Source organism: Rhipicephalus sanguineus, chromosome 2, assembly GCF_013339695.2.
Source record: "Rhipicephalus sanguineus isolate Rsan-2018 chromosome 2, BIME_Rsan_1.4, whole genome shotgun sequence".
In the NCBI taxonomy this organism is placed as follows: Eukaryota; Metazoa; Arthropoda; class Arachnida; order Ixodida; family Ixodidae; genus Rhipicephalus; species Rhipicephalus sanguineus.
The window spans coordinates 103,249,042-103,275,233 of record NC_051177.1 but is presented as its reverse complement, the minus strand read 5'-3'; the positions used below and the strand labels follow the sequence as shown (position 1 = coordinate 103,275,233).

The window sequence follows — 26,192 nt, the reverse complement described above, 5'->3', positions numbered from 1 at the left end:
CTTCACGTCCTCATCCAGTGCAAGGAACTCGATGCTATCAGAAAAAAGCACTTCTCATTGCCCCATCGACAGCAATTTCCACTTCACCCTTCAATGTTCATCGGTAGGGACCCGCTTTTTACATATCAGTCACTGTCTGCTTTTTTAAACGATGTACCCAGTTTTCATGTCATATATCAAGGTGATCAGTAGCACGGCCTCTAAACAGAGGTCGCTGCTGCGGTGAATACGTTAAAGACAGCACTTGCCTCGCGGCCCTTGGACACAAGGGCATTGACGAGGCATTCGTGCTGATGTCATATCTTCATAGTTTTATTCTTGCGACCACTTGTCATTCATTCCACTACACATATTTCACGTCACTCTCATGATTTTAATATATATATGTGTTTTACCCGCCTTTAGCGCGAGGAATTTTAAGGCCCCTATACAGCTACTTACCGCAACCATTGTTCATATCCTTTGTCTCATGAACTGGCGCTCTTTGGCCATCAATTGGCCCTTGCGCCATTAAACACCACATATCATCATCATCATTTTAGATGCGAAGTATCTTAAGGCGGAGCTTAATCCGGTGGTGGTGGTGTGCGGCGTGACCACCCTTACTGCGCATGCGCATACCCTCCCCACTCCCCCTCTCCCACACCCCTCCACTACCCCTCCCCCTTTCCACTCTTCCTCTGAAACGCGGGATAGACATGCCGAAATTCTCTCCTGCACAACGCCGCGATGAGCTCGAGCGCATGCGCCTCCCCTCCCCTTCTCTCTCCTCTCCTACGCTGCCCCCCTCTCGCCCGCCTGTCGACCGCGTTCCCCGCTCGCCCTGTGAGAATTAACGGCCAGGCTAGATGGAAGATACGACGCGCGTAGCGTCCCTCTTCGCGTTCCACGACGCGAGGTCGTAGCATGCCCAACGAACGCCAACGGAACGCGATCGTGCAAGTGCTCCGGCTTCGCATCCGCTCATGGTCCCCTTTAGCGGGAGATGTATACTTTTGTATTGTATAACTTTGTTGCTCCTTGCTGTTTATCATTTGTATTTTTTTTTGTTTTTTACTTTTTGTCTGTATTTTTTTGTAATGTATATACTGATGCCCCCCCCTTACTCAATGCCCTTTAATGGGCCTGTAAGGCATTTTGAATAAATGAATAAATACAAATTTACGAGATCTGTGACGTCATCACGTGAACATTTTTTGTCACTCGTATTGACGCCGCCGACGGTCAATCTTACTGTTTGAAGAGGCATCTAAGGATTTCGCCTTCATAAGCTACGCGACGTTTGCTGGTGACTAGGGAGAGTCAAATGCTCCGGCTGTGTGCTGCATTTATGCTGGAAATAACATTTTTTCTGTCGAGCTTGCGTTCCCCTGACGCAAACACAATGTGCTAAAAAGCCCAAAATAATTTGTGCCACTTTCACTCATGTTGGCCCTCTCCAACCTCATGTATTTTCTTGGAGCTTCATTTATTTACGTGGTAAAGATGCCACCCTGTTGGCTTTAGACACGACACTGCTGCCAAAATTGCTGGGCTACTCGCCAAAAAAATTACTACCCTGTTTTGCGGATGGTGGTTGCTGTAATACTTCTATTTTATTCACCGCTATTTCAAGTTCATGTGGATCCTAGTTCACAGCCGACGTTTGCAGAACAAGTCCGGCAAACGTTACTGTATTTTCTTTCTTTTCCATGGCGTTGCATGCTACAGCATGCTGGGTCTCGTAGACTGCTTCTCCTTCTACCAGCAATCTCGAAGTGGTGAGGCTTTGGTCTATGAATTTCTTGATGACAGAGAGCGGCAAGTTCACTAGAATGCAAAGGAATCGATAATTAAAGAGCATTAAAAAAAGGCGTGGCATTTTCTCATGTTTTGTGTGAGCACCAAACGAAAGGAATGCACTGAATAAAGAAACAGAAGCAGCGGCATTTGCCCGCTGAGAACACCGATCAATACGCAGTGCGAGACAACTTGTCAAATGACATTGAAACGTACACAAATTTAGACCGAAAAAAAGCACTGAATCATCGGGATGGCACATCACAGTTGCCATGCGCACCAAAGCCGTGGTTGTGACGAAATTGTTTTAAATGCGAAGCATTTCTTAGCGAACTTCTGCGACTTTGAGCGTATCTATCTATCTATCTATCTATCTATCTATCTATCTATCTATCTATCTATCTATCTATCTATCTATCTATCTATCTATCTATCTATCTATCTATCTATCTATCTGTCTATCTGTCTATCTATCTATCTAGCCGCCTACGACTTTGTGCTCTCCTGGTCGCTTGGTTCATCGAATGTGCACCAAAATTGGCATGGCGCAACATGACTGTATGACGAACATAAATGACAAGTCATAACATGAAAATCATGACACGCATGTCATGTACAGCATGACTTACGTGCCACGCTCATGGAGCGCTGGCGGCCATTTCGCTAGCTTGCTCTATCCCGAAATTGGTATTGCGCGACGTGACTGTGTAACGAACATAAATAACACGAGTTAACATGAAAACCACGACACGCATTTTCCTCAATGACATACAAGACGATGTATGCAGCTCTTTGCTGGCTGCTTCGCATTACATCGATTCCCACAATGCGTGGGATCTGCCCGGTTTCACCGGCCATCATTTCACCGGCCGTTTTTGGCGCCGTAGTTGTCCGCCGCCGCCGCCGCCGCCGGTGTCCGTAACCAGTATGGATCGAAATAAGAAAAAAAAAACGAAATAAAAAAAATTTCCAGGATGGAACGAGGCTCCAACCTGGGCCCTATGCGTGGGAGCCCAGTGTTCAACCTCTGAGCCATGCCGGTGCTTGAAACTGCTTTGGAAAAAGGTCCTATACAGGCTTCATGTCGGGAAGGAACCACATTAGCATATGCAATATAGCGTGGTAGAAGAGTAAAATAAGCACCAAGCGTCGCACAACGCGAATTCTGTAACGAGGCGTCACACAATGCGAATTGCGCAACGAGTAGGTTGTTAAATGCTTCCAACCCATTACAAAGATATCTGCCATAATTCTTCGTCGTCATCAGGCACAGCATCAACAAAGTGCGCATAATGACTTACATGCGTTTAGCAGGTACCACGGATCTCCGTAAAATGACGAAAAATGGCACAGTGCCTGCTGCCCTACATCTAAAAAATTAGAATGATTTAGAGCGTAGTGGGTTCCTCGCAAGTGCACTTGTATTGGTTGCCAAGGAAGCCTATAAGCGCAGATCCATTTCCTCGGGGTCTCAGTAAAATTACAATGCTTTATAGCGTAGTGGGTTCCTCGCAAGTGCACTTGGATTGGTTGGCAAGGAAGCCCATGAGCGCATGATCCATTTCCTCGGGGCCTCAGTAAAGTTATTCGCCCCCCCCCGTCTCTCTCCTACGTCAACGTATGTTATACAGCATGACGGGAGAGGGAAATAGCAAGCGGGCGTCACCCAATGCAAATTACATAACTGGTGGGCCGTTTAAAGCTTCCAACCCATTACAAATGGCTGAACCATAATTCTTCATTATCAGTCGTCGCGTCAACAAAGTGCACATAATGCCTTACAGACATGTAGCTGGTGCCTCGCTTCTCCGCAGAATGACGAATAATGGCTTAGTAGGTGCTTCCCAACTTCACAAAAATTGTGATTTATGGCGTAGTGGGTACCTTTCTAGTCTAGTTGTATTGTAGCCCCAACAGAGCTTACAACGGGCTCTAGAAACGCCGCTCTTCCAGCTTTCCCTGTGACTGTGCTGTGGTTTCAGCGCAGGCCTGGCGTTTTTAACAGCTCTGAGAGCGTCCGCACAACGGTAGTTGTTTCTGTACTCACAAATTCTCATATTTTGCGGCGTAAAGTTCACAGCGCGGTGCCAAAATGCGCTCGTAGCAAAAGCGAAACCATCAGTAAGAACACACATGCAGATGCACCGTCAGTCGTCGCGAACCCGTGCGATCGCTGACATGACGCTTCTTTCTGTTATGCTCCGTTTCGTTATACAGGCAGTCTACTCTAACGGGATTTTTCACATAGTTTGCACTTAGCGAGCTACCTTTCACGCAAGAGGCCGGCTCAGGGGTCTCCTACGCGGTGACCGCGTGAAGCGGGTGCTCGGTTTTATTGCAAAGAGGCAGCGACTGTAGACTATCTAGTGTTTTCAGTTCGTCGAAAATGATTATTTGGACAGTAAAGAATACAGTTCCTTTCGAAAGTACTTACAGAAATGTCCTGGAGGGCTTCCGCGAGGTGTTTTTGTAGAGCGCCGACAGCAAAACCTATGGGGAGCGCGCCGGTGGTATCCTACCTAGCACGCAATCGAGACACGTTCATTAGAGGGCGACTCCGTAACTCCTCGCGGCCAGTACTGGTACAGACGCATTAAGCTAACTTGTGCTGAGGGTTGTCCTCTGGTCCACTATCGCTGAATAGGGTCATTCTGCAGCAGCAGTCATTGCGTTCCATCGTTTTCCTATGCTTCACGCTTTGCTTCTCTGAAGCAGAATCAAAACGATGCTTTCTCTTTTTGTCTCTCTTGGTAACCCAAAATTCATTGCAGAAATGTTGTGTACATGGATTCCATGTTCCCAGCTTCGGCTAATGACGAGTGGTTTGCCGCTAGTTCAACACCAGAAACCTTCAGGAAAGTCGAATTCCGCAGCACGCATGTTCCTAACGCCTTTAATGGGCAGCACAGTGTCTGGAGAGTCATCAGTATTTATGCCAAGCAGGCTGATGCTACAGTTTGGCTAAACGTAAAGTTCGAAGCTCGATGGCTGATGGCAGAAGCGGTTGTTTGACCCCAGGAAGAAAGCACGACCACTGACCAAGTGTGAATAACCTATCCGAGACGTTTGGGAACAACATATGGGTTCTTTGTTCATTGAGCGGGACAGTAAACTGTCGGTATCTTGAAGCCAGCACATGAGTTAACGAGCATGCGTAAAAGGCAGGTATAGCTCCTGATTTCCGAGCAATCGTCTCTGGCGTCGATTGGAATAACGCCACTGTTGACGCAAAGTAATGATCGCGTCATCCTTATCGTTACTGCAATTTACAGTTCAATCAGTCGTCCTCTTCTGGTCGACCTGTTCTGAGCCTGTACCGCACTGCGATCCCTTACTACATCCTAACATCCTTCCGCAAGTTAGGAGGGCGGGGAGAAGGTGTAAAAGCGCGTTCGCACCGAATGCGGAGCACGCAAGCGGGCAAGCGGATTTTGAAGCGGAGAGGCAGCAAGCGCACACGGCTGTTCAGACCGACCGCGTTGCTTTTTGCCCGCTCCGCCGCGGGGGAGGAGCAATCGTCGAATCCACGTAAGGTCCCTAGATAAAACAAGTTTTCAAGGTAGCGACACTCATTGCACTTTGCGCGGTCCTCCTCACTCTCGCGCCTACTCCTCCTTTTCTCCATCATCTGCGTCTGTGATTGGTGAATTCGTTGCACGTGATGTCGTTAGTGGATGGTGGTGATATTTATAATAAAGCAAAAGGTTCAAAACGAGTGCGCATGCGCGTATGGTTCCGGTCGGATTCTTGCCGCGACGAAAGACGAAATCGTATCCAAGACATAAGCTGTAGAAGAGCGTTCCAGTTGGCGCCAAGTCGGCCAAATATGCTTCGCCGTGGATTTTGAATACAACTACGTGCCAATTTTTGAACAATGCCGGGTTGCTGTGCTGTCGGCTGCAGCAACAAAACAGAAGACGGCTTGTCTCTCTACAACATACCGCGTGGTATCCGCAATAGTGCACGCCGTGAAGTGTGGCTACAAAACATTTCACGCGAGGACTTCCGTGCAACGCCGTCGACGCGGCTTTGCGAGGTGAGTTGATTTTTCGGCTTTTGTTGAAACGCTATAGAACGCGCGTCTAACGCGTCTAGTACGTGGCCTGCGTTACAAATATTTGTGCGTAAGCACGTACAGTTGAATACAACTGGAATGACTGCACTTTCAGGAACATTTCACGCCAGACCAGTTCGAGCCATTTGCTCTTGAACGCGGCGTGAAGAAGCTCAAACGCGACGCTGTGCCAACGCTTTTTAAGCCTTCCCGGCAGCGAAGGCGCACGAAAAGGCCTCTGCCGACAGGTATGTCATTGCACTGTTTGTATTACTCATGCTGTTTTATCTGAATAATCGCACTGTTCGATATCCTGTAGTTACATTACACGTTTAGTTTATAGGTAACCAAACAAACATAGCTACTTGAACATAGCTATTGAAAGAGATTGTCGGGCTGTACGCGACCGATATTTGGTTCCTCCGGTGAGCACGGGATGACCACACTGAAGGACGTAGTGGAGTAAAAATGTAAAAATGCATCACAGCTGACCTCGTTTTCAAGCAATGCTGCTACATTGCTAGTTTGCATTGCCACCAGCATACAGGCACTTTGTGTATTCACGTTTGAATTACCGAGCATTCTGCATTCACAAGAAATCAATAGACTGTGAAAAAAAGGGCATGTATGGAGAGAGAAAAAATTCACTTTTCACGTTATTTATTTCATCAATACGTTACAACGAACCACTTGTAAGAACTAATCACTTTCTTCGAAACAACCCGGTGTATTTCTTACGGATTCGCATGCATTACTGAGGGAAACGTTGCATGCTTTGTGCATTACGCATAATTTTACAATATAACCTTCTGGGCCAGCCGCAAAGGGACTCATTAAAGATGTACGCACGTATGAAGCACACCGTATGAGCAGTTGCGTTAATGTTGCCATGTATAAGTGACGACAGGTGTTAGGGACCGCATCCAAGCTTTGTGAGCCTCCGAGACCACTGCTGTGCTTGCGGCACCTGGCCCATTGTGTTGGTTATTTTGTGCATTGCCCGTTTGGGACACCCAGTAATTGAGTGCTTCTGACGCCCCCTAATCAAAAAGTGATTTTCTTAAGGTGAAGCCACCATTGGTGAAATGACGCATTAAGGATTCGCAGTTTCGAAACGACAGCCGCTCGGCAGCAAACAGCATTTAAGGATTGTGTACTCTTTGCTAACTGCAAACAGTTGGAAATGCAGTCGCTTCATCCTCTGTGCCTCTCCTTTTGTTGGTTCGTTTATTGCGCTTCATTTCACCAAGTTGGAAATGCATTTTGGTGCACAAATGAAACACATGTACGCATACATGCATGCAAACCATGCGGTAGCAGTTGGAGCGCATAAAACAAAATCCAAAGCAGATTTTTTTTCCTTTTGCGCATTTGTAAATCTTGCAGCTATATTACGTGCAATGCTGCATGAACTTAATTGCCCTTCCTTAATTTGCACAGCTGAACATGCTCTCTGGTTTGTGCAATCGATGCACCCTTTTCCATATTTGTAGCGACACATGTTACGTGCACACAGTAAAAAGGAATGTGTCGATTGATGGTGATTGTGTGTACATGGAAACATACGTGTAAGACTCGAAGCAATGTTGTGTCTCACATATTCATCAGACAGCCCATCAGTGTGGCATACACACTAGTCTTGTGTTCAGATGCCGAAAATAAGGAACCGTGTGACCATGGACATTGAAACACTAATAGAATGGGTGCAGTGAATTTGCTAGGTTGGAGTATAAAAAGACTTCAAAGTTTGTTGACAAAGTGTTGACTCCTTTGGAGCGGTTTAAGTGAAAGCAGCTGCTTGAATGGTTGAGTAAACCAGCATTTCAATAAATTGTACTACCCCTTGTCCTGTTTCATGTTATAGTGTGTGTTCATTTATGAACGACAACATTTTCAGGAAATGGCATCAGCATTGACAGCAGCTCAATAGGACATGACCACTGCTACTTTCATGCATCTCATGAGAGTGATACTCAAGGTACGATTGCGGTGACATTCATGGTGTAGGCGCGGAAGTAATGCTCTTACTTAACTCAGATGGCTCGGTTCTATCTTGTAGAAATGTCCCCAGAGGATCCAGATCCGCCCCACCTTTCAAATGAAGCGGAAGTGGTTGGGCAAGGAACTCTGGACATTGTGCAAAAGAGTTCTGTGTGCAACATACCAGGTAAGGAGGTGTCTGTTTATTGCATAATGCATGTTACATTTTTATCAATAAAGAACTGGTATAGAGAAGAGAAATAGATACCTTGTATTGTGAGGATTCGATTTTATGTTCGTAAATGTGTCAAATGAGTGGAAGTATCTACTCATGTTAGAGACATGGAAGTAATGCAGTTTATTGACTGCATATTAGGACCGCAAAGGCTTCATGTGAGTGCAAGTATCCCCCTCGTGATAGAGACGTGGAAGTAATGCAGTTTATTAACTGCAATGTCTTGCTTCTGTCTTGTAGAAATGTCCCCGGAGGATCCGCCTCAACTTTCAAGTGACGCGGAAGGGGTTGGTCTCGGTACTGTGGACATTGTGCAATGGAGCACTGCTTGCAACATACCAGGTAGGAACGTGTATATTAATTGCACGTGCTTCACTTTTTTTGAACAATGAACCATTATAGATAAATGTAATGGATGCCCTGTATCGTCAGGGTTGTATTTAATGTTCGTGAATGCGTCATCTGAGTGCAAGTATCTCATCATGTTATAAACATGAAAGTAACACGGCAGCTACATAAAAAAGAAGGTGCCGGTTCGTGTCACAATGCGGTCGCCTCATTATTTATGCGTGTCCGTGTGTTTTTCGTGTGATCGCGTGTGTGGGCAGCTTGCCTCGTGTTTTCTGTGCTTGAGTACGGTTCTTTGGTGCGCGAGTGTCTGGTAGACGGTTTTTTCCAGGGGTGTGAAGCCGTGGAGCTGTTGTGTGCCGCTCTGCAACTCGAACGCGTGAAAAGACGCTACTGTGAAGTACCACGTATTCCCGTGCGATCTACAGTGTCGGCAAGCGTAATATTCGTAACAGAGCACTTCTTTTTGTTACAAACGAGCGCTAAATCAGGCGCGCGCCGCCGCATCCCGTCGAGAGAATCAAGTCACCGCGCCGACAGAGCCCTCAACGGGCGCGCGCAATGGAAAAAATAAAAAAACAAGCATCAAAAGGCGCCGTCGCGCCGTCGCTACTGGGCGCTACAGCCTGCGCAGATCGGGCGAATTAAAAAAATCAAAGTGGAACCGACCATTTTCGCAGACGAACCGGCGAGACGAATCCCTTTCCCCTAGCTGTCGCTGTGCTACGTGCTACGCGCCGAACAATCACTCGGAATGTTCGCGAAACCTGGAAGAATCCAAAAGAGAGACGACGGAGGGTAGGGCGGTATGGTGAAGTCGGCGAAGAAGTTATGTTGTTCGAGTGAGTCGTGAAGTGCGTTCGGTCGATATCGAAGAATCAAGTGATGACGCCGTGGGAGCACTGTTTTGAAGAGTGTCGCCGAACGACGGTTATCAGAGCTGGAGTTCGTTTGAGTGTTTCTTGGAAGAGAAATATTGAGAAACGTTCGAAGAATTGTGGGCTGCACACGTTTGGTGAATATTCAAGGCCTTTAATTGTTCTGATAGTTTCGAATGGATGAGATTGCATTTGTAGTGCGGTAAGTTTGTTCCCGTTGTTTTAAACACCATCTAAGTGATGTTGTGAGTTGTAATTGATACCTGCCCAGTGCGCAACTTTGTGTGATGCTAGTACTGCCTTAACTGAGAATACACTTTGTTTCTGTTATCAACTCTTGGCTCTAACTCGGTCTTCGGACCACAGCCGGCGTTCGTTGGAGCACTAAAAGGACCTACGTTTAAACTGTGCGCGCTTAACGTGGTGCGTTTTGGTGGGCCGATACGTCAGCCCTTGGAATCTGCCCGGCGACTGCCCGCCCATTAACGGGATCTGTAATTCAGTAAGACTTTTCATTTCAAGTGAGCCAAACGGGCAGCATTCATGAGTATTGAGACTCACTCTACAAAACATTTCTACTCCTAGGGCAAACTGTTCATATATGTGGGGTAATCGGTACTTCTTATAACGACTTCAATGTTCAACCTGTAATGTGCAACTATAAAACGCGGTATCTACGGCTTGATTGGAGTAAGTGTTGCGCGTACGAACGCGACTGTCGAGGTGCTTCTCCGTGAACAGCTGACCGGTGCGGTGGCGCCAGAGCGGGCGCAATCCTCGCAAGGAGAGCTAGGCCCCAGACGCCGTTTCGGTGCCACGCAGCAGGCCGCACCTGTTTTTTTATGTAGCGGCCGTGAAAGTAATGCAGTTTACTTACTGCATATTATGACCGTGAATGCTTCATGCGAGTGGAAGTATACCCTCGTGATAGAGACGTGGAGGTAATGCAGTTTATTAACTGCAATGTCTTGCTTCTGTCTTGTAGAAATGTCCCCGGAGGATCCGCCTCAACTTTCAAGTGACGCGGAAGGGGTTGGTCTCGGTACAGTGGACATTGTGCAATGGAGCCCTGCATGCAACATACCAGGTAGGAACGTGTATATTAATTGCACGTGCTTCACTTTTTTTTCAACAATGAACTGTTAAAGCTATCTATAAGTGGAATGGATGCCCTGTATCGTCAGGGTTTTGATTTTAGGTTCGCAGATGCTTCATGTCACTGGAAGTTACAGACGTGGAAGTAATGCAGTATATTTACAGAGCTGTCTTGCTTCTATTTTGCAGAAATGTCTCCAGAAAATGTGCCTCACATTTCAAGTGAAGCAGAAGTGGTTAGCCAAGGTACTCTGGACATTGTGCAAAGAAGTTCTGCGTGCAATATATCGGGTAAGAAGGCGCATGTTGATTGCGTGAACTTTGCTTTTTTTTAACAATGAACTATAACAAGGGTCATTCCTCACCAACTGTACAAAACATGGCGCTCGCGCCAAAAATCAATTTTTATCGAAAAATCTGAGAAAATTACACAACTATAGACATTACTTCTACAGTATTCTTCCCAAATTTTTTTGGCGGCAAAAATTTTTTGTGCACGTGATCACCATTTTAAATTCGCAAAATGGTAGGAAAGCAGGTACGAATAAAAATTCTCTGAGTCGACGGTGTCGTGCACTTTTTCAACGCTTGCTTTGGTGCGTTTTTCGAGCATAGTGCTTTCATTATAGGACTGTTTCTTATGGTAGCTTGAAGTTGTTCATTTTCTGGCGCGTAGGCAAAAGTGAGTAAATTTTAGCGTTTTGCGGAACATTTCTACAAAAGACGATTGTCAATGATATGTATAAATTTCTTATTCAAACTCTTCATAAGACCTAATATTTCCTCATATTTTTTCTTCCCTGTGCGTGGCGCATACGCTCTAAATAAAATCCTAAAAATGGCAAAAACGCCACTTCAGCCAATGCTGAGACGTCTAGTAGCACTAATTGTTGGGCTAGTTGGTGCATTGCATCAAGGAAATATATGCAGCCAAGAATGTAGGAACACAGGAAACGGTGGAGGGAGACAGTAAAGCGGCTAGAACTACCAACTCTTTAATCACCGAAGCAAGGCTCTAATTGATGCACTCATGCGGTCACATGGTCATATCACAATCGCCTGCACATCGTTAGAAAAGCGAACAGGATCTAATCTGGCCCTTATCTGGCCCTTCACTGTTAACAGTGCAAATGTAAGCCGGTACTGAAGGAAATGAGAATTTTGGGCCGACGTCAAGGAAAAATGGCACGTGAAATACTCGATGCATTTCACATTACAAAGAAGGGCGAGGCCTGTTGCAGTAATAGCTCTGTGGCATTGCGCAGAATGGAACAAGATTTCCTGCAATCTTTTTTTATAATCTCCAGAAGCAAATAAGGATGCGAAGACGACAAACAGTAATGGCATGCCATGTTTTGTGTTATGCATGTTTGCTTAGTTCGGTCGATGTGAAGGCGATTGTGATACGACCATGTGACCGCATGAGTGTATATATTTGAGCCTCGCTTTGGTGATTAAAGAGTTGGTAGCTCTAGGCGCTTTCCTGTCTCCTTCACCGTTTCCTGTGTTAGTCCGTTCTTGGCGGGATATATTTCCTTCAGACGTATGTAGCATCACATAAGGTGTTGCAAGAAAAAATCGTCGGAAGCGCATACGAATGAGAATTAGAGCAGCTTTCTTCACAGAAAGTTTAATCGAAGTAATTAATTTAGTGGAGAAAACAATTATTGAAGTTTAGTCCCACTATCGCAGAATTTTGCTGGGGGGCAAAGAAGCCAACTGAATTTGCTGCATAAAAAAGAGTTGTAGTGTACTTGCACTAAATGGTTTTAAGTTCTTTTTATTAGAGCTTTATTTTGTGTGGTCGTAAATGCGTAAATGACCATGAAATTGGCTTGCGTAGTTGCATAATGAAAAAAAAAACACTGCAGTGATTTTGCGCATGCACAGCTGGGCCACTTGGAGTTCGTTGCTACAAACATAATGATTGTAAACAAAGAACACTGAAAAAGGTACACCTGCTTAAATGTCTCGGCTGCTTGTACTTTATTATAATGTCACTGTACAGCTAAGCTGATGCACCGTTGTCTTTTGAAACAGACTTAAGTTATGCAACGTACTTGCACTCGTGCACTTGCAGTGTTATTTAAGGAAGTGCGTTCACACTGAATCTGCTTAGGTCAAGCGACAGCTATTTTGAAGCTTCGAATGACTTGCAACGCTGCAGTTTATGTGCAGCGAATTTGTTGAAGTTTTATTGCGAAAATGAAGTTTATTCATTGCAGTAATTGCTTTTAGCTATCACTGTCCATATAAAGCTATAGATATACACATGCTTTGCAAATTCCATGACGACGGGAAACTCAAGAGAGGAGCTTTTTGTAAAAAAAATGGCTCAAAGCTTGAACTAATCTACGCAATGTTCGATACACAGCTAAGCTCATCGGCACCATGCTTATTTATTGCTGTATAAAGACACAGTATTTTCTTTAATGGAGCTTGAATTTTGCTGCTGCGATGTTGCACTTTTGCTTGAACTTGGCTTGGTGGACCCCGGCATAAAGCACTTTCGTGTTAAAAAAGCAATAATATTGTTAAGCTTTGAACTTACACCAGGGGTCTGAAACATACTGCCTGCAGCCTGCATAAGACTGTCTTCGTCCAGTATTTCTTTTTTTTTTCATTTTCCTAATAAGTGTGTTCATGAGCTACACAGACGTGACAGCAGGTCTCAAGGATTCTTTTCGTGACGCAATCTATTTGGCCATGACGCGTTGAAACATGGTCGTGGAACCAAAGCTCTTCATTCAACAATCAGCGTTGATTTCAGTCATTTTGAAGATAGGTATTGTTATTTCTCGAACCCTGACTCTAAATACCTTTAATAAATTAGACTCATAAGTGCTATGGGGAAGCCTACCTTTCAAATGGCAACTATAGCTGGCATATTGTTCAAACGCCCCCGCGGACCCCTCCCCCGCTAGTTCACAATGCGCCTGCCTTTGCAGTACTCAATGTAGTGCCTGCGGCTCGCTGGCTAAGGTGAGTTTGAGACACCTGCTTTACACAAACGCCCATCCTTAATATGTAAACTAAATTTGGTATTGAAATGAGATGCAATACTCTCGCCATAAATTTCTTTCGTAAACAACACTCCGACGACACTTCCATTATTTGGAAGGATCCGACGGGATAAAAAAAGTTTCTCTCCAAAAGAATCTAGCAGCAGACTGTTTTCAGTTCAACAGATCTGTACTATTTTTCATTACATTTGAGATGGGTTGCCAAAATGGCTTGGACGTTTCACGTAGAATGACCCAGATGTCACTGTTGTTTTTAAGTATACACCTCTTACTTGCAGGTGCAACCTCACGTGCAGCTCTGTTGGCCAGAATAAACGGTCTGGAACGACAGCTGACCATTTCGAAAGCTAAGATGAGGGCGAAAGAGCGGGAGCACAAGAAACTTATGCTGCACTTGTCGTCATACATAAATGAAGACCAGTTCGCCAGCTTGCATCGTTCACCAAGAGGCACAGTGTGGTCCAAGGAAACACTGATCAAGGCGCTGAAGATTCGCCTATCCTGTGGCTCAAGGGGCTATGATATGGTCAAGCAGCTCGGCCAGCCATTGCCATCACAGCGCACACTTCAACGTCACATTGAGCACTGCAAGTTTCGTCCAGGGCTGCTGGTGGACATTATGGACTCTCTCGCTGTTAAGGTAATCGTAACAAATTTGTCCATTTTGCAGGACTATGTAAGTTCCGGTATTTTAATTTTTTGTTTGTCGTTTCTCTACTTATACTGACATGCCTCATAATGCAATCACGGCGTTTCCGAAAAATGGTTAGCATTTCATGGTTGTCTGAACGCAAGCTAGATAGCATAGGGTTGTCATTTTAGCAGCAACCCATCTAATAACAACCTAGGCCTTGCAGGACACTGCAATGCAGTCTAAGCTGTCAAACATCCACTTGATAGTTGTCTGATCATGACAGCATGCAAGGTAGTTTTGTGATGGGAAGCTTATAGTTTATAGTGTAAGGTAGCGCCAGATATTAGCCAGATAAGTGTGTTGTTATATAAAATAACAAAAGTGTTCATTGCACGTTTTGGTTGTTGCAAGTGTACCGAATCGGTGCGCTGCGCCAAAACCACTATTCATCACTGATTGACTGAACATGTATTCTTGACAACGCTTCTGCGCATTGCACGCTCTCAGTGGTATCTTTCAATGACTCGTGTGTTTGTGTCATGATGAACAGTTATTTCATTACATTGGTCGACCTCATTCAAATGGATGCTTAGTTGAGAAGTGCTTCTATGGAGGTGACCCTAACGTTAATGGAATTATGACCTATTACTGTGGGGCTATATAGGTTATGGCACATTATTGCAGCCTACTTGTGCGACGTAATGTACTTTAACACTTCTTTTATTTCCTGGACACATAACTTTCATGTTAGTTATTCGTATCTTCCAATCATGTGCAGGTAAACTGCATGACAGAGCACGAGCGCCATGCGTGCCTCATGATGGACGAGATGCAGATCACCTCAGGCCTCATATATGATCCTTCAGCTGACGCAGTATTGGGCGCACCTACGATTCCCTTGGCAGATGGCAGCCTCCCTGCAGACGCCTTGGCTACCCATGGCCTCGTATTTATGCTGGGTGGTGTTGCTACTAGATGGAAGCAGGTCATTGGTTACCATTTGACTGCAAATTCTTTTCATGCAGTCACCGTCAAGCAAGAACTGTTGAAAATGATAAGAGCATGTGAGGACATTGGCCTTAAAATAGATGCTGTTGTTTCAGATATGGGTGGTGGAAATCAGGCTCTGTGGAGGCTATTTCTTGTCGGAGTCGGCAAGCACTGTCGGCCAAATTGCAGTGCTACGCACCCCTGCGATTCGAATCGGAAGCTATGGTTTATAGCGGATGCCCCTCACCTGTTGAAAAATCTCCGCAATCACCTCACCAGGGGTCAAACTTTGTATCTTCCTGATGACATTGTTGTAAAAGCTGGTCTCTCCACAAATGCGGTTCTCATTGAACCAATAAAAAAACTCATTGAAATTGACAGTAAAGGAGACCTCAAGTTGGCTCCGCACCTAAAAGAAACATGTGTTGACCCTGGTCATTACGAAAAAATGAAGGTGGGCCCTGCTTACAGCCTTTTCAATGTGGATACTGGGGCTGCACTGCGCATTCTTGTTGAGAAGGGCTTGCTAGAGAAGTCCGCGCTTACCACTGCGTGGTTTATTGAAACTGTGGCCAAGTGGTTCCGCATTATGACATCACGAACAACCAAACTTGCCTTGAGCAAAGTTGTTGAGACAGAGAGGCAGGCCAGTATTGGCTTTCTCAAGGATTTTGTTGTTCTTTTTGAAGGGCTCTCTATCGGCAGTGTCAAAAATGCCCCATGGAAGCCTGTACAGACAGGCGCTGTTCTCAGTACACTGTCCGTACTTGAGCTGCAGGAGTACTTCCTTTCATTTTGCAAATTCCGGTTTCTGCTCCTTAGCAGATTTTGTCAAGATGCACTGGAAAATTTCTTCTCTACTCTTAGAGCTAAGCATCCGATTCCCAGATTATATGAATTTAAGTGTGCGTTGCGTTCCGCAACCTTAGCACAGTTTCTACACGCTAGTGCTGATGGCAGCTACACTAAGGACGGTGGCTTTTTACTTGCTGGTTTGAGCTCAGACAATGAAGACAGCACCGGAGAAACAGTTTTACTTCCTCCTGACATTCATGACATGAATATGTTAGAGCACGAGTCATTTTTGTACTTCGCAGGGTATGTTGTTCACAGTGCTAAGAAGTTAGTGAAAAACTGTGACGCTTGTGTAAGCGCCATGACAGGGAACAAAGAAGTTCCACGACTCACACCGCTGAAATCGTACAAAGAAAAGTTAGCACTGTGTGTTGCTTCTGAAGCAGTTGTAGAAGTTCTAAAAGTAGCGGAGTCTCACTTTCAAAAAAATAAAGAGCAGCATATCCATAACCATGTTCCTGTATCAGCCACCAAAATTGCTGTTAAAAATGCGATATCGTGTAACACCTTGTTTCCACAATGTCATAATGTATTGGAAGCTATTCTCTCCGTGTTCTTTTCCGCAAGGATGCACATACAAGTAAGGAAGGAGACACTGGCTCGAAGCGTGCAAATTGACAAGAAATGCGGAAGTAAAAGTGTAGGAATGAGAGCTGCTGTGGCCAACCTTCCCTAAAAAATAGCAGTGTAGAAAGTGCCCTTGCAGCCGATGTGATGTGCGTGGCAGGAGAGCTGCTTGGAGAATGCATTTTTGTTCTATCTAGCTGCCTGCGCACCTTAAATAGCCTTGTAAGAATTGTTCCATCTTGCACATTGTGCGTGCTTAGAAGCTGAATAACCAAGAGCCATACTGTCCAAGTTCCTTAATGCTGTCCTTGTCAACTTGTTGGCAACTTCCTGAATAGATTTATATTCCTTAAAAAAATGTTGTCCTACCTACATTTACAGCACTACCCTACGTGTACCATGTCATTCCATTAAGAGCAAGTATAAGGACTAAAGCGCATCCTGTTTTTGTATGTGATTTCTGCATTTTTCATTGTTTTAGAACATGCTTCCGGCACGGGACAACTCTGAAGGTATCGTTCAGTAGCTTACAATGTAACATGACAGCAAGCCACATATATGAGCGCAATAGAAATAACCTGTGCCTTTCCATTTTGTGCCATGGATGCAGTCATGTACAATGTGAGAATTTTTCGTGCAGTGTTTTCATGTACTCATTGCATTCTCTTCAAAACACACATATCAACACACTGCTGAATTTACCTTCCTTTAATCTCACACGCCGAATGAATGAGAGGCAGCTTAGGAACATCTCTTTACACAAGGTAATGTTTCATTTTGTATACCCCATGGGGACATTACCATCACTTGTGCAAATCGCAAGTCCAAAGTGTCCATTGAATACTTGTTAAAACAATCCAGTTACTCCTCCAAGCAATGGTGAACGTGCCTGCCTCTTACCTGTTATGTATCGTACGACCAAGGTTTTGCGGTAACGTGTGGATGTATAAACTGTACTGCTACGTTTATGCCACGGGGCACTTGTATAGCTAGTGGAAACGGTACCTCAGTGTTACAGTGCAACTTCCTGGCAGTTTGGAAATACCAGTCTTTTTTCCAAACGTTACTTCACCATACTGTTCTCTAGTCACACGCACAACATGGCAACAACCGATCTGCAATTTACATACACGGTTGAACAGTGTTCCTGCCATGCAGACATTCGTATATAAGTTCGTGGAAATTGTTACTACAGCGTGTTATTTACCTGTCTGTCACCTGTCTGATTCAAATCACACAGGTCACTTTTTCAAGCATTACTGAATGCGCCTTTCACTAGTACGTCATGTGACATCACAAACTAGTGTAATACCTCTGTGGATGTAGTGTGCATTGTTTAACTTTCATGATGTCATGCAGAGATTTGTATGGAAGTCTGCAGAAATGGTTAGTGCAATGCGCTACTGTGTCATCACCTGTGTTTTTGAAAACACACATATTATTGATCCAAAAGTTACTCAGTGCATGTTGCTGTAATATACCACACGTAAATGGCAAGCTGCAGTAGAAATCGGTTTGCATGTCGCATACAATGTTCACCTTTGTTCATGCCATGAAGACATTCGTGTCTGTATAAATTGTCAGCACAGTGTGTTGCTAGGCCATTCCTTGTATGTTTCAAAGGACGCATGTTCATGTTGGAAAAAATGTCACGGTGAGTCTCCCTCTGGTACCTCTTGTTCAGGCAATCATCAAGCAATGTTCTGCATTGAATGTCACATGCTGCAATTTTCTTCATAGTTTTATTGTTCACTGACAAATGAAGTGTCTTGGTGCGGTTTACGTTTGATAGCAATGGCTCAGTACATGCTTGTTTATTCATAGGTGGCTGCTACGAAAATGTTGCCAAAGATTGTAACGTAATAACAAGAATAAATATTTGTTGTAAACATTGTGCCTTCTTATGTTCCTTTTAACATTCCAGTGCCCTGATTTACATAGGATGTTCAAATAGGGCTGCTCTACGTAGCTCAGTGCATATATTGATGCAGCAACGCCCAATTTTTGTCCTTTGCAGTATGAACGCCTCTTCCAGGGATGTTGTGATGATGCTTTCTTGCGTCCCCTCAATCGGATGTGCACTTCCACATTTAATAATTTCATAACCATTCATTCTATAGCCGTATACGTGTATCAGTTATCCCTGCCAGTTACACGTGTTGCCTAAGGTTCCTATTTAAGCAACTTTGTTTTATCTTGGGGCCTTAGCCATACCCAGCTGCAGTTTTTCTTCTCAATTTCAACCACAATGGCCACATTAACCACTTCGTCTGTCGTCTCTAGCTATCTCTTAACGTTACAGTAACATTTTTCGCTTCATCGTTCTTCGGGGGCTGCTCAACTACTTGTCAGTCTTTTGGTTTGCTTCGAAATTAGCCCCACATGTTAGCACTGCTACATTGAACTGTGAATATCAAGGGAAGCAGCTGAACACACTGCACAGCTACCTTAACTATAAACCAAAAAAGTGGACATATACCTATTAGCAAGAGGTTTAGCTGTGGGGCTGTCTCTGCCATTATATTCGCTAAATGGTTATAAGTGCTCAAGAAATTGCACTGGAATGCTAGATATTAATGTTCCACTGCGAACACTGTTGAATGAACTGCCTAACTGATCGTGCGTTCTACAGGTTGTTGTTGGGAATTTTTCTTAAGCGGGAACACTTATAATCCATTCTTTACATTAGCTTGCCTTTTGCAGGCGAGCGTTGCTGTCTCTTAAAGCAGGCTTTTGCAGCCCAATTACATGGGCAGCTTCAATGAATGTGAATGAATGAAAAACTTTATTAGTCAGCTTTTTGGCGCCTGCGCCGAAAGTAAATGGTCCTCTCTTCTCTGAATATAATATTCGTCTCTTGCTATGTGGCCCCTGGTAACGAGCCGCAGCTGGTCTTCCTAAGGTCCCTAGTAAAACAAGTAGGGACCTTAGGTCTTCTAGGGCGGGGCTGGGCAGCAAGATCTAAGGTCTCTATATGAAATAAGGAACCTTGGCAAGATCCTTCTATCGCTCTCTAAGGGGTGGCACAGGGTGGGGGTGGTGTGGGTGCATGCTGGAGATGGGGTGAGGGCGAAGTGCCGGTCGGTGCTTCTTGCTGAAATTACATTCTATCATGTGTTATAGTGTTCCTGGTTCTTGGGAGACAGGGCATTCCTGCCCGTACTGACTCGGGTGCACTCTGTAAATATTCGGGTGTGTGGGAATGTAGCTACTCTAGCCACTCTGTAGCACGAGTTCAAAATGACAACAGAGAAGCGCTAGTGGTCGCGCCAGCATTTTGTTAACATGCTGAAAGACCAATGCAACAGCGACTCTGCTGGAAAGGCCACGCTCACTATCACGCTTTTTATTGCCAATCGTTCAGTATTCCAACACATTTCTGTTACCTGCCGCTGATGGTGGGGCGGCGACATCGTCGCAACGTTCGTCACTACGGGACACCCCACTGGTAGTAGCACCCTCACTTGTCGTTAAGTTGCGTGCACCCGCATTGCGGTGCCGCGGTCTCTTCCGTAGTCACCCAGATAATATAACGTGCACTACGATTACCTGGCATCATGATTGCAAAAATGGACGTATTCTTCCAGAAGAAAGTGTCACCGCAGTGCTGCTAGTCAAGCGTTCGTTCCAGTCTGGCCGCGGTTTTTCCCTGTGTGCGCACAAGCGGCTATGATCACTCGTCCCAACGTCACAACAAGGTGCTGCCCTGTGGTCAGTCAGGATCACAGGATCCAGCAAGAAGCACGTTAATTGTGCCACATCATATGCACGAGCAAATCACATTCGGAGAACTGGACTATAGTTAGTACACTATAAACTGGACGAACTACAACGCACGATGCGAGACGCCATGGCTAACGGTGTGAAATAAAGAACTTGCACAACGTTGCCAGTTGAGTAACACACAACACGCTTCTTCTTATGTTGCACCGATTATATTCAACTAAGTAACCTTTTATTCTACGTCTCATTTACTTCTCATTTGCTATAATTGTTTCTATCCGCCATAATAACTGAACGCAAACATTCCCTTTTTTATGCACGTTTTGACCCTTCTTGGGGGCGCTCCAGGCAAATAAGCGAGGAGGAAAAGGAAGGGTGTCGCTACCTTGAAAACTTGTTTTATCTAGGGACCTTAGGAGGAGCTTGAGCGTGTTTTCTGTCACGCAACGCTCCTACATTTTTTTTTTTCAACTTGAAAACTGCCCTTGCGACGCGCATGACTAAGTGGCCTCTTTCTGTACCCACTCGTGACGTGGAAAAAAATAAAGAACACCGGGCACACCTTGCGTCAGACGCCCCCGTGTGGCAGGAGACGCAGAGGGGTCACTCCACGCGCCGCAGTTTAAAAGAAAAAGAAATATCTAAGAGCGTCTGATTCTCCATTGTTGACACGCAGTCCTGGCCAATCCCCCAGAGTGGGTATGTGCCATAATTTTGAGGAGACAAACAAACAAACAAACATTGTCGACACTTGCAGCGCGTCGCTCAAGCACAAAGACGTAACAACTGTGACAGTTGTTAGCTCACGCTTGTCCTGTGTATACTTGTGCGTTCATTTCGGGTGTCCTTCTTTGTGCTTCAGCGGCGCGCTGCAAGTATCGGGCTGCTTGTCGTTCTTCGTGTGGCATTCCAATTTCTTGCTATCGCATTCATTGTTTCGCCTCTGCGGCGAAACTGTGGCTTTCTTTTTTTTAATTTCATAAAGCATATCAGAAGGAGTTCCACCACTCATTTGCATACTTTCCTCTTCTTCATTGCGTCAGACGCTCTACGTATTACATAGACATAGAAGATGCGTTTTCTTTTCTGTCAACATTTTATGTGCTCGCCAAGCATTTAACCGGCATAAATATATTGTTGTCTGTTATGAACGCTTGTCGTCAATTCTCCGTCATCACCACACCGCTTCTGTCAACGCACTCAGCGTTAATTAAAGTCATTACTAGCTCTTTTAAATATTTTTGTGCCTTGAAATGCCGAGGCCGCTATGGCTTTCAAAAAAAAAACTCCTCTGGTTACCGCGGATTTTCGTTTACCACACTTCACTGATGACTTGATAACGCCTACAGGCTTTGTTACTAAGAATAGTTCCGGTTGATTGGGTGTATACGCCACCGAAACTTGGCATGAGTTCTAGAAATAATTAACTGTTTACGTATGAAAGAGGCGTGCACAAAACAAAGTTTACCTACACTCCTCCCCACCTCAAACGCGCACGCACACATTGACTGCATTTTTCGGGGCAACACGAAAATAATCTTTTTTCAGAAACCCAATGTACGGTTCTGTTTAATAACACACGCACATAATTAGTGAGACCTTCAGGGGTTCGTTCTAGTGAGTTTACTACTGCCCACGCCCGCCATCGCGTTCTCTTTTTTTTTCTTTTTTTTTTTTTTTTTTTGCGGGAAGGACATATTCTGAGAGGACGACATTTACTCCTACACTTCGTACATGATGAAAACAAAACAATATATTCCAGTTCTTTGATAACGACCTTTCAAAACTCAGCCGTCGACCACTTTATACGAGGAGCAGTGCTGGCTTGTATAAAATACGTAGGCGGGAACGTGCGGCCTAGAGAACGCATATTTCAGGCGTCAAACTTTTCCGAGCGTATGAGAGACGCTATAACACCCGCGCATTGTTCGACTTGGCGAAACAAGTAATGATGGGTGCAAAAAAAAGACTTTCGAGCTTCGAGTTTAAGATCATCGCATTTATCACGGAGATAGAAAGAATAATCGAGCCATTACGTTCACCTCCTTGTTTCCCGCTGTGTGCATTATAGTTATCGTTTCTGTTTTCCGATCGCTATACGGTCTGACGTAATCATGTCACGCCCAAAGCACGTAGTAATTTCGCCCGCTCGCTGTGCGTGCAAGCACAGTACTCTATACCTCATACGCCCCCAACTCGGCTGGATGCAACCGACAGCCCTTCAAGAAAGCTGCTAGCGATCATAGCTAACCATTTTTTCCTTTATTTTCTTCTGGTGTTTTCTCTGTATAGTAAAGCAACTATTTCGAGCCATTATGCAGTTCCCTACTCCTAGGAAATGGCTTATAATATCAATCATTTCGCGCGGCGGAAGTAGTTCCTTAACTCAATTATCTGTCAAAGTTTCGTCACGGCGCTTTACTGAAGGGAATACATGTTGAAGAAACACGGGTAGGCAATGGGGAAAGAACGCTATACCAAATAAAGGCATTTCGGTTGCTTGGAACGTGCACTAAATATTGCGCGGCTCCTGCCTTCCAAAAGCTTCGGAATATGCCCATTTGACAAAATTTATCGAGCTTAACGCGGTGCCTGCCTTATATCCAAGACTGCTGAGGCATTTTTTTCTGCATATTCGTTTTGTTCACGCGGCGCATACTGAAACTATGTGAATTCTGTGTGGTACTTTTAATGCACATACACTGAGGTATGTCCATACCTTCAATGCATTTGTCGTTAACGTATACGTATAGACAACTATACATCCTCGATTCTGTAACCGAACCTTTGAGGGGCTACAAGGCAGTCTTCGAGATCTCCTGGTGCCATTAGACTTATTCTACTTACATTATTAAGTTCATTTCTCTCTTCTTGTCATTCTACGCCGCGATTACAACTATCAATTTTAACGCGAACGGATTCCTAATTGTGTGTGTGTGTGTGTGTGTGTGTGTGTGTGTGTGTGTGTGTGTGTGTGTGTGTGTGTGTGTGTGTGTGTGTGTGTGTGTGTGTGTGTGTGTGTGTGTGTGTGTGTGTGTGTGTGTGTGTGTGTGTGTGTGTGTGTGCGTGCGTGCGTGCGTGCGTGCGTGTGCGCGCGCGCGCGCACGCGCGCGCAGTTATCTCGGGAGAGCTCGAGGCATGTACTCTGGCTAGCAACATACCTGTTGTTCTTTCTTTCAAGAGACAGGACATAAAATGAGACGTGCCATGTCTATACGGCGCAGTATTAAACCAACGCTAGTGCCCTGTCGAGAGGCAGCATCTTCCTACTTCTAGGTTCTGGCGGTATTTTTGGTTCTCGGCAATCTATCAGGCTGTCTCGATCAATATTTTCGCGCTTCAATGGCGTCATACATAGCGTGCCGACTTTGAGACGTCCGAACGCGTTCCGCGGATCCTCCGCTGGGCATATTCTATTTCCCTGACGTTTCATAACGCGCCGTAAGAGATTTGATATTTTCTCTTTGCGATGCCGAACATTGAACTTCGATCTGCACGAGTAAAACACTGCAGTCAAAGGGCTTGTAATATGCAGCAAATAGGAAGAATCGCGATCTGAAAATCAATGCCATGAGATCCATATACGATCTCTCCTACGTGCTTCCATCGTCTCCTTACGCGGTGATGCAGGATAAGAATGTCAGCTTTCGACAAGGTATGCCATAAAAAACTTCTCAAACTTCACAACTTTCTCACAGGCCGCGGCGGCTGCATTTTCGATGGAGGCGAAAATGTTTGAGGCCCGTGTACTTAGATTTAGGTGCACGTTAAAGAACCCCAGGTGGTCGAAATTTCCGGAGCCCTCCACTACGGCGTCTCTCATAATCATATCGTGGTTTTGGGACGTTAAACCCCAGATATTATTATTATAACTTTCTCACAGGTCCATACGGTGACAATTTACTTGGCTGCATTACGGATTATTTGCACCTGCGGAGTCAGTTTGTTCGCTACAACCACGAACAGTCATCATCAGCTCATATTTCCGCAGGTGTTCCACAAGGCTCTGTTTTGGGACCCCTTTTATTCATAATTGACATTAATTATGTCGTTCAAGGTGTCACTAGCACTCCTATTAAGCTACGTCTATGTGCCGATGACTGTGTTTTGAATTCCAATGTTAGTAGCGTCACTGACCAGGTTTGGTTAAATGATGTGTTTTCTTCTTTTTGCGGCTGGAGCAGAACGTGGCAGATGGAGCTTAATTTTCATAAAACTGCGACAATGACTTTTACTAATAAAAAGGCACCATTGTAATTTAGGTATGGCAATCTCGACCATACACTAGGAAACGTCCAGGAATTTAAGTACCTTGGTGTTGCATTCACTCCAAACTTAAAGTGGAACAAACACGTTGACCTTATTTCTGCAAAATCGCTTAACAAATTAGGTTACCTAAAAAGAACGTTAAAAGGCGCCACAAAAGAATGCAAGCTTATAGCCTATAAGTCACTGGTCAGGCCTCTTCTTGAATATGCGTCACTTGTATGGTCACCACAGCTTGCAAATGACAAAGATAAACTTGAGTCCGTCCAGCGAAGAGCAATCAGATTCATTCTTAATCGCTACGACCGTAACTTCTCTTCAGAGCACTACCGCGTTTTATCGCTGAATCGTTTAGAACGCCGACGTATATTGATTGTTATAAATACTTTTTTTTTCCCTTGCACAGTTGACACTTGGAATAATATTGACAGTTCTTTGAGACGATTACCGCATGCACAGTTTGTAACACAAGTGTCCAATTATGTATTTTGATGTTTTCATTTTTTATTGCGATAGCAATTATATGGACAGTCTCGGCTGGGTTTTGTCCGTCCCCGTCGCCGCCGCCGCCATGCACCGTATATGTAAAAGTATGTATATATACCTAAAATCCCCAAAGAAAAAATAATTCAGAAAAAAAGCTTCCGAAGCGCGGAATCGAACCAGGGACCTCTCGCTCCTCAGCGCGTGACGGTAACCACTACGCCACGAAACGCAGATTCTCGAGATAGCTAATGGCGAGCGTTATATACACACCCTTTACCGCTGGCTGGACTCAGAGACGGCAGGCTCTTATAATCGTTTCTTCATTACCAGCGAGATGGCGCAATGTGCGCGCTGCGCGTTGGGCACTCGGCGCGCTTTGAAGGTCGTCGCCCCGCTCCTGCGAACGCCGATGCTCTGCGCCCTACAGAGCGTGGTCGCCTTCGTGCGCTTATCTCAAGGAAACAAGGGGGGCGGGCGGGTGGTTGTATGTCTTGTGCTTTCCCCACGATGTCCGCGCTGAATACACAGAGCGCACGAAGTTCACTTTGCTCGCTGCAGCGGCCGCGTTTGGAAAGGAGCGCGCTGTTTAAACAGGAATAAGTAACAACTGCGACATTTAATTCGCGCTCGTCCTGTGTGTACCTGTGCGTTCGTTTCGTGCGTCCTGCTTTATGTTCCAGCTGTGACGCATGATAGTTCGCGCTCGTCCTGTGTGGGTTCTTTTCGTGCGTCCTTTGGGCTCGAGCCATAGGCGTGCGCAGGGTTTCCCATAAGGGGGGGGGGGCAAAGGTTCATCGCAGCGCCCCCCCACCCTACTAAGTCAATGTATGGGACATATTTTGCGCCCCCGCCCTTCTTAGGCGACTAGAAGGGTCAATGTACAGGGCAGATTTTGCGCCCCCCTCTTACGTGCTTAGGGGGGGGGGCGGCCGCCCCCCCCCTGCCCCCCCCCTGTGCGCACGCCTATGGCTCGAGCGACGCGCTGGCAATTTCGAACTGCTTTCCGTTCTTCGCGTTAGATTCCAATATGTTGCTATCGCATTCATTGCTTCGCCATTGCGGCGAAACTGTGACTTTTTTTGTTGTTGTTCTTTATGCGTTTCTTGTAACCACTCCTGCAATGTCTCAAACATGAGTCAGCAGTATCTGTAAATAAATAAAAAATAAAAATTACCAGAGTTGGACTAGCATCTGACTGCTGATGTCGTTGGCGCACGACACTACACGCATTGGACTGTGGCGGGAAGAGAAAGCCATGTCGAACGCGGCATGCTTTCTC

At 45.2% G+C, this 26,192-nt stretch overlaps 1 protein-coding gene across 1 annotated transcript; it reads left to right on the top strand.

The window, feature by feature from the left end:
* The first annotated feature begins 5,746 nt into the window (after nucleotides 1–5,746).
* Nucleotides 5,747–14,674, top strand: LOC125757198 (uncharacterized). Its single transcript, XM_049412546.1, has 5 exons — nucleotides 5,747–5,815; nucleotides 5,949–6,081; nucleotides 7,731–7,811; nucleotides 10,559–10,660; nucleotides 13,671–14,674. Exons 4-5 carry the CDS (start codon nucleotides 10,561–10,563, stop codon nucleotides 14,117–14,119), a joined length of 549 nt encoding a protein of 182 aa, XP_049268503.1. The 5' UTR covers nucleotides 5,747–5,815; nucleotides 5,949–6,081; nucleotides 7,731–7,811; nucleotides 10,559–10,560; the 3' UTR covers nucleotides 14,120–14,674.
* Nucleotides 14,675–26,192: the final 11,518 nt, after the last annotated feature.

Coding starts and splice junctions, on each gene's coding strand:
- LOC125757198 (XM_049412546.1), top strand. CDS start 10,561: ATGTCTCCAGAAAATGTGCCTCACATTTCAAGTGAAGCAGAAGTGGTT. Junction 10,661..13,670: donor TTCTGCGTGCAATATATCGG/GTAAGAAGGCGC, acceptor TCTTACTTGCAG/GTGCAACCTCACGTGCAGCT.